The sequence below is a fragment of the Enoplosus armatus genome, chromosome 2, assembly GCF_043641665.1.
Source record: "Enoplosus armatus isolate fEnoArm2 chromosome 2, fEnoArm2.hap1, whole genome shotgun sequence".
In the NCBI taxonomy this organism is placed as follows: domain Eukaryota; kingdom Metazoa; phylum Chordata; class Actinopteri; order Centrarchiformes; family Enoplosidae; genus Enoplosus; species Enoplosus armatus.
The window spans coordinates 1,557,888-1,579,866 of NC_092181.1; the positions used below are offsets into that span (position 1 = coordinate 1,557,888).

Consider the following 21,979-nt stretch of genomic DNA (forward strand, 5'->3'; position numbering starts at 1 on the left):
GTTAAAACAAATGATATGGCACAACAATAATGATTTTCTTAACGAAATACTTGCATTGAAAATAAAAGCATGGAGTAAGAAACCACAGCATGTTCCGTAGTCTAAGATTGTTAAAACTTTGTTCAGTGTTCATATTTGTTCGTTCATTGTTCTAGTCCTGAAGGCACTTAATAACAAAAACAAATAAGAAAAAACATCAAGAACAACACCAACAAATCTTCCTTCCCTCTGAACCCCTTTCAGCCTTCTCCCTTATACACTGCTGTGCTCAACACAGGTCTAACCCACCCCAGCACTCAGGCGACATTCCCATGGAAGACGTTAGTAGCCGTTTTTACAGCCACTGAAGCCACTGTCTGTGTTGGAGTGACAAACTCCCTTTTCTTCATCAGTGCCGAAGACACCTCACCCGTGCCTAAAGGACGGGACATCCTGCCCACATCTGCAATCAGTCCTGGAGAGGCAGAAGCTGGGGGTAGCAGGGGGCAGAAGACAGGGGAAGAGGAGAGGAGGGATCAGAGACGAGCATAAAACTCCTCGTTGAGTTTTGTTAGCTCGTTGGCCTCCTCTTCATCCTCCTCCTCTTGAAGTGCGAGAGGAGCAGGCTGCACCTGGGAGGGCACTTGTGCAGCACTAGGCTCTGGGCCTAGTTCAGAGTGGGGAGGGAGGTGAAGGTCTGTAGCAGGGGACTGCCCAGGGAGGTGTGGAGCGTCCCTATATCCTTCCTCCCTCATCTCTGTGGACTGAGCTTGGACAGGCTCAGGCCCTGCTCTTGAAGGCATTACAGCGCTTTGTGGTTGAGGAGGGAGTGTAGAAACAGAGGAGGGAGGAGGAGGAAGAGCTGCTGCCTGGGCAACAGATCCTGAAGTCTTATTGGCTGATGATGCCACGGATGAGGGTCCCACGCTAGCACCCAGCTCCGTTCGATCTTGACATATACTTTCCCCACTTTTGGGGTACAGAAAGGTCCTCATTTGACCTTTGCCCTTAACATTCACTGTACCTCTATAGTCAAAATCTAAGCCCATTGCACTGAGCACAGCATGGCTCTCCTCGCTCACCTGCACCCGACACTCCACGCCGGTTGAGTCCATGCGGCTGGCAATGTTGACCGTGTCTCCCCAGATGTCGTAGAGCAGCTTAGTGGTGCCGATCACCCCCGCCGTCAGCGGTCCGTGGTTAAATCCAATACGGAGCTTGAAACCGAAACCCAGCATGTTCTTGTTGAAGTCGTCCAGGACGCCCATCATTTCTAAGGCAAAGTTGAAAAGTGCCCTCAGGTGAGCGTGTGGAGAGTCTTCATCATTCTCTGCCAGCTGCCGGACATTAAGCCCAGACGCTGCCATGTAGGTGGCACCGATTGTCTTGATTTTTTCCACGCTTTTGAATTCAGGTTTGCGGAGGAGCTCGTCAAAGTCTCCAATTAGTTCGTTGAGAACACGGTAGCACTCTTTTCCACCCTCGTAGCTCTCTTCATAGAACTCACTGAAATTTACGATACTGGCAAAGATCACGCCCACACTGTCGTGGTTTTTGGAGTAGCTCTGGGTCACCTGAGGAGACAAAGATGGCCGCATTACAATGAGCGCATTTAAAGAGAGAAATGTGTTCAAATATTTTAAACACCAAAATGTGTATATATTGATGATGATAGTGATGACACAATGGTTAAGATTCTAATCTTTCATCTCCTTCATTCAAGAAAAATTACTAAGAAGAATCTATTTGTCTACTTTCTATTTTAATCGTGTGTTCTGGATTGTAAAACAAAAAAATGTATGGATTAAGCACTGTTCTGATAACCTTCATAATTAAATTAGATTTTTTTGTTTCAACAACTAAAAAAACCTTGAGCTGGTCAGCGACGTGGATGGGGATGATGTTTCCCAGCAGCCACTCAGCCTGGTCTCGCATCGTCTGGATCTTGGAGCGGTGTTTGTCAGCCTCTACGTTGCCATGGTAATGGAGACGATAGCTGACCTCGAACTCGCGGTTGAGGAACCAGACCAAGAGAAGAAGCAGGAAGAAAGCCAGGACAGCCTCTGGGACCAGGAGGTCAAGAGGTCGCGGGGAAGGGTCAGGACCAGGAGTGACCAACGCTGAACCACCATCGCCAGATGTGGAGATGTTCAGTCTTAGCGAGAAAACGTGAGAGAACAGAAGAAAAGTGAGAGTGGTTCAAGCTGAACATACTGATAGCAAACAGGAAAATGATCATCAGGATTAAGAGGAGGGAGGAAAGGGAGGCCAGAGAATCCATCACATACCCACTGACACACTGGCTAAGAAAACAAGTTTTACCTTGTATTTCCTGGCCCAATGTGTGACGATGCCAATGCTACATGTGGATGACATGGCATCATGATGAAATATTTCCAGTGCAGCCTTAATAGTTTGATAACATGATTACTTCAAAATCAGTGAGCCAGAGTGTAATTCTACTTGTGTAGACTCACAATTTTACACCAATGTTCAAAGTCATCATAGAGTGAGCAGAAATACTTGGTCTCAATAAATCACACCCAATGCTCACGACTAGTTGACTACCTAACTACACTTCCATATGTCCATCTTTGACTGCAAAACAGCATGTTTATGCTGCTTCTCTGGGGTTGTTGTCAAAAAGCATTGTGGGAGATGTGAGAAATCACTAACTGAAGTTGAAGTAGATGAGTGACAAAATGATAATATTATAAAAGAAATCTTGGAATGCAGACTACTAATTCAATCATTAGTCATTTAAAGCAAAAGTCTGGTCATTGAAAGTGTCAACTTCTTCATTTAAAAAGTACATTGTAGGGGACAATATGATAAGAAATGTCGCTGTGTCAGTTCATTTTTGAACTGAAGATGTACTATAACAAAGTACACACTGTAACCAATATTATTAGCTATAGCCTCAAGCAAATCTTCATATATATATATAGCATTTGCAATTAACACAGGTGTACATATAAGCACTAACAATGTAAGAAAGGTTTGAGGGTTTATTTGTCCTTTTAAAAAAACCCCTCAGAAACCTCATGTTCGGCCAATCAAAATGCTAACTGATTAAGAAATGGAGTCTTGTCCAGCCCTCTCTCCTCCCCAGTAATGTAGTTAGTTAACTTGTGGCTCTAATACAAAATTCAAGCCAGCACGGGCTGTATGAGTCATTTCCACCACTAGTGACATTTAGCAGCCATTTCTGGCGGTGCACACAGGGAGAGGCAGAGGAAGAGAGAGAGAAGGGCCCTAAAGAGCAGGAAAGCGTGAGAGTGAGTAAAAGCCAGAGAGAGCTGTAGTTATGAAAAATATAAAAGAGAGCCTTCACTCCTGTTGACCCTTCAAATGTCACTCATCCATCAAACCAATCTGTTTCCACGGAGACACTCACCCATGAACTGGAAAGCTGTTATTACCGGAGCTGAAAGACGACGGGAGTGGTGTCAGTCAGGAGAACGAAAGGGTCACACACACACGAACTAACATATATAATACAGATCATATTAAATCCTCTTTACTGGCTAAAGAACAGAGGTATGTAGTATCAAACCAACTGAGTAAATGATACTGTTTGAAAATAATGAACTCATGTATACATTTATTGATGAATTAATATTTGGAGCACAAACTCATGGCTAGAGACAGAGGTGGATGAAATATATGAGTACAATCTACATGCCAAACACAAAGCTCTACATTTGTGTTTTCACATTGCGTTATTAACTCCTAGCTTTTGCTTACATACTGCTTATAAATTACTGCATTTATGTCTTAGACACTTGAGAATTTTGTAGTGCTGCAGGATGATCAATGTTTGCATATTTCACTTGTATGAACTTCATAGTGCTCGGACTGGATTATAAGTCTTTCATTCGAATGAAATGTGAGATGCCACACTGTGTGTATGTGTTGACTTGCGTGTGTGTGTGTGTGTATACTGTATATTTGCATTTGGTTATCTGTGTATGTGTGCAAATAAAGTGCTCACCTGTACCTGTGCAAGGGGCTGTACAGCAACAGCAGCAGGGCGACCCCAGTAGCAGTAGCCAAGACTGAGCGCATCCAAAAGCTTAGCTGACAGAAGTTACAATACTGGATGATGGCCAAGATGGTGGCACAGCACAAGAACATGGTCACCTGGAGAAAAAAGGCTAGTCATTAAAGTGACTTAACAAACCAACTAAGGACTATACTGGAAGAGCAAAACTAAACAAACACAATGCAGCTTGTAAGGAGTTGTGTGTGTGTGTGTGTGTGTGTGTGTGTGTGTGTGTGTGTGTGCTTTTCCCCCTGATTTAAAGAAAACAACTACATTTTCTTATTGTATTCATTATCCAACGGTGGTGACTACTGCTGGTTGTCTATAAATATCTCAATGGCTTTGAACCAAAATACATCTCTGACTGTCTTTTACCATATGAGCCCTCTCGGCCTAGTTTACTTTTTTCAATTATAGTTGTAGTTTTATTTGTATTGTCACAGGAATGTCTTAGGTAACATTAAAAGAAGCTTCCCTTGTGAAGGTATTTATTTACACACTTCAAGTCCGCACAGAGTACCTATTATGAACTGCACGGCATAAGACAAGAAGGCAGGGTGTTATTGTTTGACAATGTCAAAACTAATACATGTAAACGTCAAAGAGCAGATGATAAGAAAACTACATTTTTCCATACTTTGACTTTAACTATCCAGACTTGAGACAAACCATACCAGACATTAAACTGAATGCAGGGGCACTCCATTAAGCAATACCGTCAAATTGAAAGCTCGTAACTATTTAATACACTGAAGAGTATTATTAGAAACAATATTGAGCTGCATTTTTCAGCGAATACAATCAAGGCACATGATAAATGAGTCATAAGTCATAGCGCATAATTCAACGCAACTTACTAGTTACAGTAGAGGACTGTATCCTTTCGTTCTGACTGCAGTAGCTACATTTATAATAATAATAATATCACTTTTCACTTTGTTCCTTGCATGTAATTTCACTGATATCAAATGCAAAAAAATGATCTTCATAAATCAAGTGCAAGGAAAGGTTTCCAATGTCAGAAAGGGGAGGAAATACCTATTTTCTACAATATATTTGATGTAAAACACGCTGATTTGGGCTCTCAGAAATAAACATGAATCTATTCAAGCAAACACACATGGAGACAGCAGTCAGAACTTGCGGACATCCACAGGTTGTTCATGATGACATTGACAGGATAACATCTTTTTCCCTCTCATCCCTACACATGTCCTCCCTCTCTCGCAGTCACCCCCCCCCCCCCACCCCCCCACCGGCACTGTTATTGGGTTTTATATCTTCAAAGGCATTAAAGTCCAGAAAACTGCATGTCTAATTAACAACCCTCCTTGAGACTACCGCTTTGATCTTCAAGCCCCGAAGAGATGGAAAGAGGGGAGGGGAGAGACAGAGCAGGGTGCGACAGAAATGGATAGAGAAATGGGGTGTTGAAAATCCTTGAAAAACAAGATATCAACACACCACACATCTTGCAAGCAGCCGTTGGCGCAACGCTGGATGGATGGAGTCAAACTAATACAGAGCTGGATATGGCCTTGACTCAAAACAGCACAAAAACGCTGCAAAGTGTGGCTGCTCTCAATCTTCTCACATGCAGGACTCAGAGAAGAAGAAATGTCAACATTTCTGGTGCCAAGGTCCACAGGGGAAGCCTACTGAAGACTCCTAGCTGTTTTCCTTCTACAGTTCCTATCAGGGCTAATGCCAGCTAACGGCTCTGCTTGTCTCCAAGGATCTCTGGCTTCAGACCACCACGGGCAAGGTTTCAATCCGTCCGACTCCTCTCTGCTTACTTTGGCTTTGAGATATCAGTGAGGGCAAATCATTATAGCGTGTACCACTACCACAATTAGCAGATTCCCCCGTAACTGCAGAGGCAGTACGAGCAGTAGTTAAATCAGCTGCAGTACTAGTACAAATGGTAACAGGGATGGCAGCCTTCGCAGTAGTGCTGACAGCAGCAATAGTAGTGAGTATCACAACAAATCTAATATTCAACTAATTGTTTTAGGACTACAAAAGACACCAAACAAGTCATCAACCAAGCTGCAAACAGTGTGATGTGAAGCCCATTTCTCCAGAGCAGGATTCTTAGGACAGTGATGGACACACTTACAGCACAGCCTCTTCCCTTTTACTCATTCACCCACACAGTCAGTTTTTATCCTACCACCCACCAATAGACATGTTTACCTGGAGGGGCAAGTGGACGCTGCGGGTGAGGTGGGACAAGACAGATATGGCAGGTAGGGAAACTAACACAGCCCCAATCACGTGACGGGGGACCCATCCAGAGACCACCAGCAGCAGGGAGCGGGTACAGTTCATCACCTCCTCCAGATAGAAGGCCATACTGCAGGAGAGGAGAGGAGGACAAAGTGTTAGGAGGAGACAATGGAGGATGAGTTTCCAGCACTCTAAAGCAATATCAATTCTTCTTAAACTTGTGTGAATGAGCTCAAAATGAAAATCAACCAAAACATCACGCAGAGTAAAGAAAAACATATTATCTATCCCTCTATTACTCTCACTCCACCTCTTCAAGCTCAGTCAGGGAAAAACTGCAGCACACTCTCATCAGTCCTTAATTAAGACACTTTATTAAAACACAGCTATGCTGTCCAAGTCCCAGCAAGAAGAGGAAGATTTATTGTCCATTTTTGGTAGGCAATAAGTGAAAATTAATTTGTTTTTAAATACTCTCCACTGGGATGCATGCACACCCATAAAAACACACCACAAAACAAATAAAACACATATTTAGCACTTCAAATACTGGAAACTCCAAGTAGAAAGGGTTTTTTTTTGGTTTGGAACTCTACTTGGTACCAGGACATCATTGGTCTTTCACAAATAACTGGACATGAGCCATTCATATCTGATGGGGGAAGTTAATCCATTCTGGTGTGGGAGCCAACGACCACATGCAATCATTTGTTCAGTGGAGAGTTGTGGTGCTGCGTGATGGTCTATCAGTGGTTTTCAATCCTGTGCCACTGAGGCCCAAGAGATACAGGCTTTTATTCCAACCAAGCACAACAGCAGTCAATTTGAAAACACAGCAAAGACAACACAACAGCCTAAAAGACGTTTTCAGAGGCCTTTCCATCCTGCCAGGAAAATAAATTAAATCTGGGGAAAACACAGAGTTCTTGTCATTTTCTTTCACAAAAACCAAAAAAAGTTTGAGACAATGAATGTATTATTTTATATAGTATAGTATTATATGTGTGTGTGTGAGTGTGTTTTAATTGGCCTCCTCACCGTATGGACAACACCAGGGAGGCCAGCTCCAACAGGCCAGCTAGGGGAGCCAGGGCCAGGGCAGCGGGAGCTGGAGGGCCCACGGTGGATGGGCTCACCAGAGGCGGAAGGAAGCAGGCCAGTGTCAGTGCCAGGAAGACAAAACAGCTGAGGAGAACGTCCAGGAAAGAGCTGAAGGTAGAGCTCGCAAAAGTCTGCACCTGAACCTGGTTCTTCACCTGGAGGGTAAAGAATAAAACATAGAGAAAAGACAAACAAAACTAAATCTAAGCCGTTATGTGTAGTATGGTGAAAGGTGTGTGTTTAAAACTGTCTGAAAATGTGTTTTTTTTTTAGTCTGTGAAAAAAACTACAGCTAAACTGAAACCATCCTGTCGACAGGTAAACAAAAACTAAACTAAAATCTAGTCCAGTTGTTACATTTTTAGCATACTTTTATATGTAAGTTTGTTTATGTGCACAATTTAGTTTTTTTGTTTGTTTAAATGTTACTGAATGTACTTGAAAAATATTATATTATGTTATATATATAATATATATATATTTTAGGATACATGGGTTAATGTGTCCATTACAAAGTACCCGTCTTAAAAGAAATATAAAATAATATATATGTGCTGACCTGACTACATATCACTATATCTTTTAAACAAATATTTCAACAAAACTAGTAAAAACAGAACTGAAACTAGATTAAAAAACTAAAGTAAAACAAACCATTTGTCAAATATAACCTTAAACACACACGAGTAAACAGTGAAAGCTATCTTTATCTAAAATATAAAATAAAAAATATAAATAAAAGTGAACAACATAGGCAAAGTTAGACTCATTATCAGGAGTTTCTACTTCATAGCTTCGCCAGGAAGTCTTCACCAAGAACAAAGACTGACCACCACTGACCACCACTAACACTGGGTTTTTTTTAGCTCTGCAGTAACACTGTTGTAACAGCAGGGGGCTGCAAGGCTGGAACTGTTCCTGAGTGTGTGAGAGTGTGTTGCACCACTGTGGCATAAAATCTGCACCCTCCACTCACAAACACACGCACACACACATACACAAAGCACACTATCCAAGACCCTAAGATGTATTATAACATACATTTTTGTCATTATATTTTCCTAGGGATATTTTTTACATGTGATATCTGTTTATATGTGTTTGTGCTTTTTTCTCCCCTTCCATGTACTGGACAAATATCCTCACAAGGATAGGAAAATCAGGAAAAGTCTCTAAAGTCAGAATATTTCACCAGTACTAGCGCTGAGTACAGTGACAAGTAGGGTAATGAAAAAAGTCAATTCAATTCAAACTTCTTAGAGGTATGATAGCACAGACGTCGAAGTGTGTGTGTGTGTGTGTGTGTGTGTGTGTGTGTGTGTGTGTGTGTGTGTGTGTGTGTACCTCCTCCTTGTAGCTGCTGCGATAGGCCTTTTCCAGAGGTCTCTCTAGGAAATTGAGGCTGATCTTGTTGATGGGTGGCTTGAAAAAGTAGTCCTTCATCAGACTGAACCACAGAGAAACAAGACCAAATATAAGGTAATATATGATTCCATATAAACATATTCTGGTGTGTTTTACATACTGGGATGTGAATGAGCGCAATCAACAGTTGCTGACAGCTAGCTGGAGAACACATCGAGGTCTGACCTGGACTAACAACAAAGTACGTTTTCTTCTTGATATTTTTGCAGATTTCTTCATAACCTTCTTCCTGTGTTTACTTTCTCTCTCCCGCCCCAGACACATCTAACCAATGAGCGGACTGAACTTTCTCACATGGCTTTTAGTGATGCATTTTGGTTTGCTGGAAATGGCCTCTGCATGTACAGTTATCGAGGTATCAAATGGAAATGACAGTGGCAAACCTTTTGCATTTTATTTCTAAGAGCACCCTGAGGCCTTTTTGCATGGAGTTTGCATGTTTATCTCTGTGTTTGCGTGTGTTTCCTGCCTCACTCCAAAGACATGTAAAATGTGAGCGTGAATGTGTCTGTTTAATGTATTATCGCTGTGATAGACTGGTGTGGATAGATACACACCCTGAAAATTATGTAGAGAGGTTTATACAATTAATTCAGTTGATGCTTACTGATTTAGAAAGTTATAAAAAATTATTCATGACCAAATGGATCCCTACTCACACTATCACCTAATCATACATAATCAGCCACCCTTGAGTGGTATTATCAGTCCATATTCTACCTCTTCACCTCTTTGCTCACCTGTCCTCCCTAATAACATCCACAAAGTGGGCGTCGCTCTTTTCTCTGAAGTTCTTGGCACGCAGTTGGATCAGGGCGGAGTGGTCCATTCCTGTGCCCGCCGCCCCTGTGCCGCCCGCCATGCCTAGGCTGGTGCCGGTCCCCGTGCTAGTGCTGGTCTTTTTTTCTTTCTCTTGGAGCATGTCGCACAGGGAGCTCTGGCTGGCTCGCACTGGGTCCTCCAGCGGGGGACTCAGGAGACCGTTGACTGCCCTGGGGCTGTGACCTGGGATGAACTGGATGGGGCGGAGAAGGTGAAGAAGACAAAGAAGAAAATAGGGACAAGAAAAAGGTCACAAAGAGGGAGGGACACAGGGCATGATTGTTGAGTAGCTTAAGTGACAAAGGGCAAAGGGGTGCTTGACAAATGCACTGGTGCCGTCACTGTTCATGCATGTGTGTGTTATACTTTGGCACTGCTGGTCTTGTGCTCCTCCTGGCAGCCGTTCAGCACAGCCACATCATCACTCTGCTCTGCCCCCGAAGACAAGACCACACTACAGGACACACAGGGAGGCTAAAGAGAGAAAAGGACAGTTGTGGGGGGGTTGACAAATTAAAACACATCACACAGAAGCATCGTCTGATATAACAACATCACTTAGACAGATAGGAGCATTGTTTCATTATAAGTTAGACTCATACCTGGGTGTGTGGGTCACAAAATGACACACCACCTAATATTTGCAAAACATCCCTCCATCTAGGTTTGGCAGAATAACTGATCCACTGGTTACAGCCATCATTATCATCATCGTATGAAAAGCAACATTCATGACAACAGCCGTCATGAGGAGCAGAAGAACAGTGAATGCTAATTAGAGCTGTATTTGATGTGTTTTCAGCCACAAAGAAAGTGTGTAATAATGCAACAGTCATCATCATTTCTTTTAGAAATTAGCAGAACCCATCACAGACTGAACAGCAGAGGTATCCATCTCTATGTTCCACCCTCAACTTTTTGTCTCGTCTGACTTACCCCGATCCTGTCTGGCGGTTGGTGGGGCAGCAGGGGCGGCTCAGCCTGTGCTCCCCCAGGGATGAGGTCCGGTGTCCGGGGCTGAGGGCATGAAGACAGGCTGACCCCAACAAAATCTCCGCCTGACAGTCCCACCTGAGAGCAGCCACACTGCGCATCATGCTCCAACTTCCTCCCTGAGATCAGGTAGGTTTTCAGCCCTGAGGAGAAACACAATCAGAAAACCCCTTCTGTTTAGAACTCCATAATCATGATTTTCATTGCTTGGTTTGTCTTTAAAGTGGATTTTGTTGTCATTCACAGAAATCAAAACAGTGGCAATTAATGGTGAGATGTTCCTAAAAAGCGTAACTGTTGGCAGTGAAACTGAGAACGCAATTCTTTCAACAACACAGGAAGCTGGACCACCGCAAAGTGATGAGCAATTTGTTTATGCCAAACATTCTCTGGGAAACAAATCCTCTCACGTGAGGATTGCTGCATATTACATCAGGGACTCTAATCTAGTGCTGAAACAATAAGTCAGTTTATATCCATTTAAATGTTTGTTCAATTTCTATCATAATGAAAATAAACAGTTTTTTTGGGATGTTGATGAGACTAAATCTGACTTGAAATCACACAATACAATTTGAGGATCTCATAATTTTTTTACATTTGTGAAAATCATAATTTGTTGCAGACATACCCTCAGCCAATCACCAGCCACTCTTTGTTGATGCACACACTCACTGAGCAGGCGGTAATGCAATACTGGGTGTTTCACCAACTATGTTTGCACATCAGCCCAGAGCTCTGACCATGTTCACACTGGTGTAGGGCCAACAAGGAAATACACAAACAGTGGATTAGAGCGGTGGCCCGCAGCCAGCTGCTATCAGTCTGTCCAAACACACAGTAACCTGGCTAGCTGGCCTCTTTGTTCAAACAGCTAAAGGTGCTAACCTTGTTAGCATGGTGATGACTGGAGGAGCAACTGTAGGCCACAAAGGGACCTGGTCTAGGGGTCTTTATGGGCTCCCTGCCTCAAACTGATTGCTGATGTTACATTTCATTGTATACCATTTACACTAAGACACCCCTTAGGCATCCCCGCACCATGGACACAAGTTGTCCCTACAGCATACATGTTGGCATATATATATATATATATATATATATATATATATATATACTGTATTATGTATTACTATCATTTTATTATTTACTACTATTTCGTTTGGAAATGATCTGGAGCCCATGGAGCCATTGAAAATATGTGAGTATAAAATAAGAACAAAAAATCTCTGGAATTATCCTTTAAAAAGTTGATCCTGCCCCTCGCTGACAACTCGGTTAATTTTGATGCATGTTGTGCTTTATAAGTGAACTGGATTGACTGGATTGCTCTCTGTTGGAGGCAAAACAGAATAATTGTACAGAAAAAAGTATCAAAGATATGCAATGACGTGTCAGCATGTGTAAGTGTGACTGATGAGCATCCCCCTCATGTCTGCCCGTCTCTCCTCTCACTGGATGCACCTACAGTTTTTAATATCTCTTCTGATCCTCCCTCTCTGTACAAGTTACTCCCTGTCTTCTACTCTCTCCACTTTTTAGTGAGTGAGTGTAACAGAAAACTAATGAGAGTATTAAAACAACAACAAATAGGACATTTTGTAGAGCAGCAGCTGTAGTGGTACACTGCTACCATCCCTGGATTTCAATTTCAATAAATGCTTTTCCAACCTGCTACTCACAACGACTAAGGGAACCATTGAACTCTTGTGATTTTAGGATTCAATAAAGTGGAATAAGAATAGCAGCTTGACTTAAAAACTGCAAGTTTATCACATTAATCAGACGTCAGCAATCAATTTATATGATGTGGTGTATGATCATTTCACTGATACAGGATTAATCTGCCATGAACTGCAAATATAAAATGATACACCAGAGGTTAAGTTGGCCACAGTGGAACCAATGGGTATGACTGAGTTTCACCACAGCTTTTTGTCCTGCTTCCCTGTGTGCATAAATAAAATTAGTTATGAATGCGTAACTAACAATGAACTTATCTTGGGAGTCTGGAAGTACTGTGTGTCTTGTTCCGGGCCGTGGGACAGTGTAGACTTGGCAGGCGTCCTCAGCCCTTTAGGCCAACAACAGCCCTAACTTAGGGTTTTGAGTCCTTTGCCAAGCAGGTGACAAAGGCCATTTATGGGACTTCAACCCTCTCTCACACACACACACACACACACACACACACACACACACACACACACACACACACACACACACACACACACACACACACACACACACACACACACACACACACACACACACACACACACAGTCATGCAAAGGTTCACCGCTGTTCTCTGCCGTCCATTAGCTCTTAGGCAAGAGTTGTGTACTCTATCAGATTTTTTATGGATGTTAACAGGGGCTCTCTGTTCAACAAGTGAAGCATATGGCTGTGAATCGCAGGCCTGGCGATGGCTTGTGTGCCTCTTTCTATTTAGCTCTTGATCTCTGAACGCTCACTGTCACACAGAGCAGGTCGCCGTCAGAGACAGAAGGTCGATTTGTTGTGAGAAACAGCTCGAGCAAGTGGGTCACGTAATAGTGGACCTTATTCAGAGAGAAAGGAGCACAAGTAAATAAATTGCTCTTTTGTATCGCTATCGTTTCTTCTTAATCTGCAGTATTCTGCATTTGTCCTGTCTGAAGTGACAGAAACGTAAAAAGACTAATTATAGGATAATAGTGTAAATGTTTTTCTTCTCTTCATGCTGTTCCATGAAAAGACATGTAACCATCATCAAAAAACCATCATCAAAAAAATATCTTTAGAAAAAATTGTGTTCATCCCACCAGTAAAGTTTTAGAGACTATGCCAAGAATCTGTGCCAAAGAGCGCTGAAGCTGTTCTGGAGGCCACTAGTAACACCTTTTCCTTTGATTTGTCGTTTGTATTCTTCCCAATAATTCTGATTTGAATATTTGAAATTATATTTGTTGATTTGCATGTAGTGTATACAGCATTAGAACATGGCTAACAACAGGAAGAGAGAGAGGGATGACTATGGTTTGACTGTAATTTAGATTTGATCAGTTCTGATTCCAATTTCCCAGGTAGCATCCCATCCCAAGTGACAAACGATTACCATCAAACAGTCAAAACAAAAATGTGACCAGTTTATCATGGGAAACAGCGAAGCGGCCACCACCACACCCAGACACTGAAGACAACGCAGACGTGCCTTAAGATGCAGGGCCATCCTGCAAGTGTCCCTGTAGGCCATGAGCCAGCATCCACAATACCAGGACCCTGGAACTGAAGCAGCTAAATGGAATCCCTCATTCATCCGTCATTAATTTTATTATTTAGACTTGTGCTTTTCCAACTGAGATATGTCAAAATGCATCTGTGAGAAAGGTCAATTAGAAGGATATTAAACCTTACACAAAGCTAAGGTACAAGAGACTCCCTAGCTTCTATAAATGTAAACATAAAAGACACAAGTCTTTATAAATATTATACATATAGTCTTACTTCCAGTCTGCAGTTGGCTGAAATCGGCTGCTGAAGTGACAGAAAAACCTCACTTTCATGTCAGTAAAGGCTGGAAAATAGCGGCCAGAGAGGTAGAAGCAGACAGTGACTGCAGACGCTTATTTTGTGATCTTACTCTAGCATGCGTCCTGCATGAGAGGCAAAATGCTGACGAGTTAGAGACACAGGCATAGCGGAGAGGAGATGGCAAGGGGGAGGGAGAGACCGAGAGCACTTTGAAGGTCACTGAGTAGTTTAGCATGCTTCACATAACCCACATTCCTTGTCTACTTCCATTTCAGCTTTCTAACTTTATCAACAGCCTGCTCTAAGCTCTAAAACAGGCCTTGAATTGTGGGGGCGTTTAAAGGCTTGACATAATAGACACTGAAGAATTCCAGTTTTCCGACCGTCAAGTGCACAGTAAGTTCGTGTGTGTGTGCTCAAGTGCAAATGTATGAGTGTCAACTATTTTCAAGATATGATAAAGAGCCACATGTACTGTATCTTCTGTGTGTTTATCCAAGCTTGACGGCATAACAGAGCTAATCCTTAACTACTGAGTTTGTGCAGCCAACGTCACTGAAACACACTGTAGAGCTTCCTTGTGTGTGTGTGAATATCTGCCCGTGTGTGTGTGTGTGTGTGTGTGTGTGTGTGTGTGTGTGTGTGTGTGTGTGTGTGTGGTGTGGGTGTGGGGGGGGGGGGGGTGTATTGATCTTCTCCAGGTTCTGTAAAGGCAGCACTCTGAGAGAGAAACTGACACCAGCACGTTAAAGTCTCAATCCAGCTCAATGGTTTTTATTGATTTATTCAGACCAGCTGGACGGAGCAGAGAGGGTTCAGCTGAGGACAGCTACTACTACTACAACGAATACAATACACACAGACATACAAACACACACACACACCCAAAGAAATTCCCATACAGTATGTACAGTCACCTAGTCATGTACACATGGGCAGACCTGAAGACCCAACACAACCTAAACTACATGTGATAATATGAGCAAAACATGGAAATTACTGACTTACTGATGGTTTGGCTACATCTTTACATTACACTTCCAGAGTAAGTCAGTATAGATTTTTAAAACTTTTACACTCTTTTCAAGCTTCTGAAGACTCAAAGACACTAAGAAAAACAACACACACACACACACACACAGATACCTGCAGGTGTACACACACATATGCCCAAGTAGTGCTAAGAATTATTTCCCTTTCATACAGCAGACCTGTGTGAGACAGCCTTACCTTGCCTTAATGTACATTCAAGCCCCAGTTTGACCCCATTCATGTGAGACTGCTGTCCCAGGTAAATGTCTGCTGTCACAGAGAATAAAGTCTGCACCTGCAGTTACATACACATAACTGGCAAACCACAGACCTACATACAGTACATAATGTACCTTACAAAGTTCCAATCAGGCACTATCACCCCCTCTCACACTTTGTCTCATTTTTTAGACTTGTTTCTTTATAATGTAAGTGAAGTTTAATAACATCAACTAAAAAAATCCATCCCTAATAAAGCCTCCTCAAAACCAGGCCCAGTCAAAACTTGTGTTCAACCCAGTTTGGGAGCAGGGTTGCACAGCAAGTCTCTTCCTCAATCCACACCTTCACTCTAATGAAGGACTCAGCATCAAGCAGACACTAATTTGGCCTTGAATGCACACTGAACCACATGCACACATTTGAATTATTACACTTGCAACAAAACTGACACTGACTGACAGTGTGTGTGTGTGTGTGTGTGTGTGTGTGTGTGTGTGTGTGTGTGTGTAGGTATGTGGAGTGACCACACAAACCAAACAAGGCAAGAGGGCATAGCCCTTTACACACAAGACAGGAAATATGCAGCATCTGAGACACATTGGATGGACGATATATCAGAACAAACACACACACACACACACACACACACACACACACACACACACACACACACACACACACACACACACACACACACACACACACACACACACACACAAACTTGGTATTTCCTGCGTGTATGACTCATCCAAGGTAGTGCACTGCAATGTGATCGCCTTTGCCCCTCATATCCTCCTTTATTAGAAAACACCCCCAACGTGCAAACACACTCATGTCACTTTCACAAGACCAAATGTAAAAGGTGTATACGCATGAATGAATGAATGAACAGAAGGATGAATGGAGAGGAAGCATAGCTGAGTCGTCACATTCCACATGTACACCCGAAGACCATACACACCATCGACACACACATCAGAAAATAACTCACCTACGAACACACTCCCTACTCACACACACAGCCCTGTATACAGATGCAAACACATCACACTAGTGCTGAAACAACTGGTAAATGAATCGAACAACAGAAAATTATCCTTAAACGATGTTGATAATTAACAACCATAAACATTTAAATCCTTTCTTAAGCAAAAGGGTCAAACATTTGCTGCATCCAGCTTCTCAAATGCAAAGATTTGCTGCTTTTCTCTATATCATATCATTGTAAAAAGAATATTTTGAGGTTTTGGACTTTTTGTCGGACAAAACAATCTATCTAAAGAGGTGTGATGTGTCTTTTTCACTATTTGATTGATATGTATATTATATATTGACGTCATACTGAATCAAAGATGAATTAATTAACCGGTAAAACAAATGACTTGGTTATGGAAATCCTCATTAGTTGCAGCCCTACATTGCGCATCTACTCTTACCAACATAGTTGCTCACTCACACACAAGTTCAGGTGAATGATTGCACAGCCTTGTAGGCCTACATACACACCCACACACACACTCTCACCCTCTAACCATACTGCATGCCAACACACACACACACACACACACACACACACACACACACACACACACACACACACGCACGCGCAAGCCCCTGGAAAACAATTCCTCTAAAAGGCTTGTGTGCAAACTCACACAGGAATTAACACACATACCCACTCAAAAATGTGTAAAGCACACACAGACACACACACACACACACACACACACACACACACACACACACACACACACACACACACACACACACACACACACACACACACACACACACACACACACACACACACACACACACACACACCCCGTCCCCCTGTGAGAGTGTCTGGGTGAACGTTTTAGACTGAAGCTGACATTTCAGACAATCCCCAGAGGGCCGTCCCAATCCGGACTCTGCACTTCCTGACAAATGACCTTTGACCTTATGGCGGCTTCCAACCACATGATCAAAACCATCCCCAGTGACCCAAAGGTCGCCAACTCCCCTCTGGTCCCACACACAGAAAAGTGAACATGTTTGTGGACGTGAAAGACAGAGGGAGACAAAGAGAGACACTTAACAAACAACATTTACTGAAACCAATTAAGCATCAAAGTACCATAAGTCAACCTCAAAACTGAAGCAGAAAAGGACAAATTAGGACAGACAGTGGCTTAACTTCCCCTTCTCTCTTTGAGCTTCATCTAACCCTTTTCTCTCATTCTTCACTTTCATCTCGCTGCTTGGAACAGTCAAAAAATAAACAACTCCAGCACTAAAAATAGACTTCAATTTGTTTTCCCTTTTCGCAGACTTGGCCTTCCAACTGTCCAACGTCTCCTCAACTATCAGTCTAACCATCGCCTTCAACTTTTTGTCTTTTGTCTTGCCAAACCTTACATCTCTCGCCGCCTCTCACTACCTTTCTTATATTATATATCTTATATATTTAGCTCTTGTCTCTGCTGTCTCCTTCTCTCATTTTTCAGCCATCTTCCTTTCACGTAAACTTTCTCCCACCGGTCTTTCTTTTTTTCCCTACCCCCTCCCTCCCTACCCTCCAGTTTTCTCCCTGGTCAGTGGCGGGTCTTGAGAACAGGCCTCGTGCAATAGCAGATGCCTCCATATTTGGACACGCTGATGGAACCGAGGGATGAGGCTCTCACACGATCCTCCTTCAAATACCCTCCCATCTATCCATCCCTCCTCCCTTCCCTCTTTTGTGCCATCTTTTGAGTCCAGGGAGTTCCTCACTCACTCTCCTTCCTCCCTTTCTCTTTTCTCTCCACCTCCTTGATCTCTTTTTTAAAATAATACTCTAGGATTTAACAAAGCATCTATGGGCAGCCTGGTGGATCAGTGGACGTGTACTTCATGTCCATGACTTCTTACTTTTGGGTCTAACTCAAGACCTTTGTCACTTCATTCCTTGGGTAGGTAGGGTATCGAGAACTGGTTCTAACTGGAACCAGTTCTAAAAGTGAGAAACAATACCGCTTGGTGAAAGCAAAGGTGGGTTTTTTTGCATCATATGTCTTTTTATGCTCAAATAACACAACATGAATTGGAGGGAGTATTCAAAAACAACAGATTGATGAGCAGAATTGGAATCAGAACTGATAAAATCTAAATTATACCCAAACCATAGTCATCCCTCTCTCTCTTCCTGTTGTTTTCCACTAATATTACATCTGTCCAATAAAGGCATAATAATTAAAAGGTACCATATGTATCAATATGCAACAAATGACATTTTTTAATAAATTTCTATTGCCATGTGTGAACGGAGTTTAACGTCACTTAAAAAATGAGACCCTCCCCGACTTTCCCAGTTGCCTATAACAGCCTGTGGACTGATTTCTATGTAAAGGACTCGGGACTGTTTTCCAGAGGATCTTATTATTAATATTATTATTATCTGATTATGCATGCTCCCGAGTGCTTAGCCTCTCTTCAGCTCCATGTTCAGCTCAGTCACCTACCGTCAACAAAAGACCGGCATCCACCAAAACACAGATCTGGCTGATAACTTGGCTCGCTTGCCGTTTGCAAATCACTTTATCAGCTCACAATATGAACGCTAGATCCATGCAGTAGCTAAGTTACAGCTAGCTGGTTAACCTTAGCTTGCTCGCTAACAATATCGCTAGCAAAATACTGATACTAACTGATGTATGACAAACTGCGTTGCTTTTAGCCAACAATAAATGATGTAATGGTACAAAGCAAAGGTGTATTAACGTTATAGGGTTGGTTTTGAGAGCCGCAGCTCAGCAACGGGCTCTCGTTCAGCGAGCTAACCCAGAGAGGCAGCGGGGGAACACAGTGAGTCACGTTACAGCCAGAATATTTTATATATATATATATATATTATATGTTAAGGGCTTATCTCGACCAAAACCGTGTTGGTGATTGTTGGAACAGTCGAAAGACTCACCAAGACGGTTTTTGTGAGTTTTAGTTTGTTTGAAGTGTGTTTTATGATGAGTTAATAAGCTAATTAAGCTAGTCTTAGTCCGGTGGGCGAGAGAAACTTGAATTCAGAAGGTACACAATTGTTTTTTTCTGTTTAGTAAGGAAAGTAGGTGTAAGAGTATTTCATTTGACATTTTGTGAGTTTATTTATCAGACTAAAGAAAGCTAAAAGGGATTGTGGAGCATAGCGAATCTCCCAGCTCTCGGGGGTCATGGCTCGCGAATATACCGGCAATTGCCGGCTGTTGGGCCGACTGTGGCCGGCTGGAAAAACATATTGCCCAACCCAGTGTATAACTAACGTTTTCTACTAGCCAAGAGCAATGCAAGGCAGGGGTGGACAACTCGCTAACTTAACCTGAGCTAAGGTAACGTTCATTTTAGCCAGCTAGCTGTAAATTAGCTATCCGGCATGGATCTGGCCTTGGTTGCTTCGTAACATTAGCTGATGAAGTAACTTGCAAACGGTAAGCTAGTTTGTATCGCAGAGCCAAGGAACATTACAGATAGCAACGTTATTGTAAATCACAGTAAATCAGTCTGGTGTATGTCACTTCACTTTTGTGGCTTACTTGCGCCTACAGACTGCGGGCACGAGCAACAGGATGATGACTGCCGCTCACTTAATGGCCAGTGGTGTCATTAATGACTTTCTGAAAACTCGATGTAGAACCTTTAAAGACTACAAATATCCCCTTTTCCATCACCATCTGTTTATCAATGACTCTTCTCTCTTAAAGTGTGCGTGTGTTTGTGACATGTAATGCAGTGGGTTGACAGGAACAGTGACGCACTCCGACTGTCACTGCGTCAATCTGATAAACACACACACACACACACACACACACACACACAGCTGTTAAAAGACATTTTAGTGTCTCTCATCACAGAGGCTCTGAGTTTCTCTCAGGGAGGCTGTCGCTCAGCGGCAGAGGACAGTCCTTGAGCAAGAAATGACCAACCTTGGTCCCGCTGCAAAGGGGACACCAGTGACGGCTAGCACGTCATTTTGTTTCATGCATGCATGCATGTTAACTCTAAGCACGCAGGTAGGTTAACAGTGTATTTATGTGTTATTAAAATCCACACAGGCAGCAGGGTGACAGATGTTTATCATCCTTATAAGACTCTCTCTTCATAAAACATATTTTTAGGTGTGCACAAAGGCACCTTTTTTGCATGGTCTCATTTGAGTCATATAGTCGTTGCACAGGGTGATTCATTCTGCTGTATGCCATTGATTCACAATGCCCCTCGTCAACCACACACACACACACACACACACACACTTCCCCCACTGCCCTAAGCTAGACTGTGGGAAATCCTTGGGAAAGGGTCATGACCAGAAAATATGCTCCTTCTTCTGCCTTCTTCTTTCTCTCCCTCCCTCTTCTGTTCTTCCCTCTAATGTCACACAACTCTTTCCACAAACCACCAGGGAACTGGGCTTTACATGTTGTTTATGGTAGGACTTGACTAATACAGAAGTTTTTGAAGGCCAGTACTTACATTTTTAGACAGACGTCTCAGATATGCTGTGCCAAAACGCTGCATCTGAAAATATACATTTAAATAAAGCCGTCTTGATGTTCGGTGATTCAAAAACACAAACTTCAACACATTAAGAGCTTCAGGGTCCAGAAAAAAGGGATTATTTCTAGTCTCACTACTTCATCAACATTCAACACTTACTCAGGCAGAAATCCATCAAAGTAGAGGCAGAGATGCTGATGTCTCCACTAAAAGTAACCTAAAATTGACCAGCATGCAATGATATCACAAAACATATTGTAAGCAGGGATGTAACTTAGGTGTGCAACTCCCAATTCTCCTTAATTATAGATACTAACTCTGCAGCTCTTACTATTCCCCAGCAGTCATTCTCCACCTACAAATACTGAACAAAACAACTTCATGACGCTTCTATGAGACCAAAGGGCACGCTGGGAAACAGAGGAAATTATTGACTGAAGTAGTAGTAGTTAGAGGAAACTGGGCACACCAGATAACTCCAGGCATACACTATAGAGGGTCAATGAAGACACACACATCATGGGGGATGGTTAAACTGGTGCTACCACCCTCCACCATAAGAAGCACTACACCCATACACAACAGAGCATATGGTATATTCTTTTTACATTATTAAATATATACATGCATACAGGACAGGTCTAATGAACAGAGACAAAGTGATGTTCCACTGCGTATTCTGTGATTTTCTGGGACAATGGATTTGGACACAGTTGAACAATTAAACAAATAAATACTGAGAGCTGTGAAAAAATGTCAATGCAGATCTTCCAGACTGTTTTCTGCACAACTGTGTCATGTAATGAGCCAGTCAAACATTTGAGCAAATTCATCTGAAAGTGTCTGCGTTTGTCTCACTTTCTTTGTTTATATCGGGTTTGTGATTGCCCAAATCTCATCCCTACTTTTCCCCATGCAGGCTATAAACTGTCTTTCTCTCTCTCATAAGCACTTCAGCTATATAAACCAGTGCAAAGGAAGCGCATGGATTTTTTAACAGGCTTGAGGCCGCGCTCTGTATCCATTATTCAGTACAGTCGTTTAACAGAGCACCACTCGAGCGTACTGTAGTTGGCACACACACACACACACAGGGCAGTAGAGACAACCAG

General features: G+C 42.5%; 1 protein-coding gene across 1 annotated transcript in view; it reads right to left on the reverse strand.

Moving 5' to 3' along the window:
- Positions 1-461: 461 nt before the first annotated feature.
- The window catches only part of adcy9 (adenylate cyclase 9), a 31,765-nt gene continuing 10,247 nt past the window's right edge, over positions 462-21,979 (reverse strand). Inside the window, exons 2-11 of the mRNA XM_070917723.1 lie at positions 10,538-10,737; positions 9,968-10,075; positions 9,520-9,794; positions 8,699-8,801; positions 7,292-7,509; positions 6,221-6,380; positions 3,974-4,122; positions 3,377-3,406; positions 1,849-2,134; positions 462-1,553 (exon numbers count right to left, since the gene is read on the reverse strand). Of these exons, the coding sequence (XP_070773824.1) occupies positions 516-1,553; positions 1,849-2,134; positions 3,377-3,406; positions 3,974-4,122; positions 6,221-6,380; positions 7,292-7,509; positions 8,699-8,801; positions 9,520-9,794; positions 9,968-10,075; positions 10,538-10,737 (2,567 nt within the window). The 3' untranslated portion in view covers positions 462-515. The remainder of the gene's footprint in view (positions 1,554-1,848; positions 2,135-3,376; positions 3,407-3,973; positions 4,123-6,220; positions 6,381-7,291; positions 7,510-8,698; positions 8,802-9,519; positions 9,795-9,967; positions 10,076-10,537; positions 10,738-21,979) is intronic.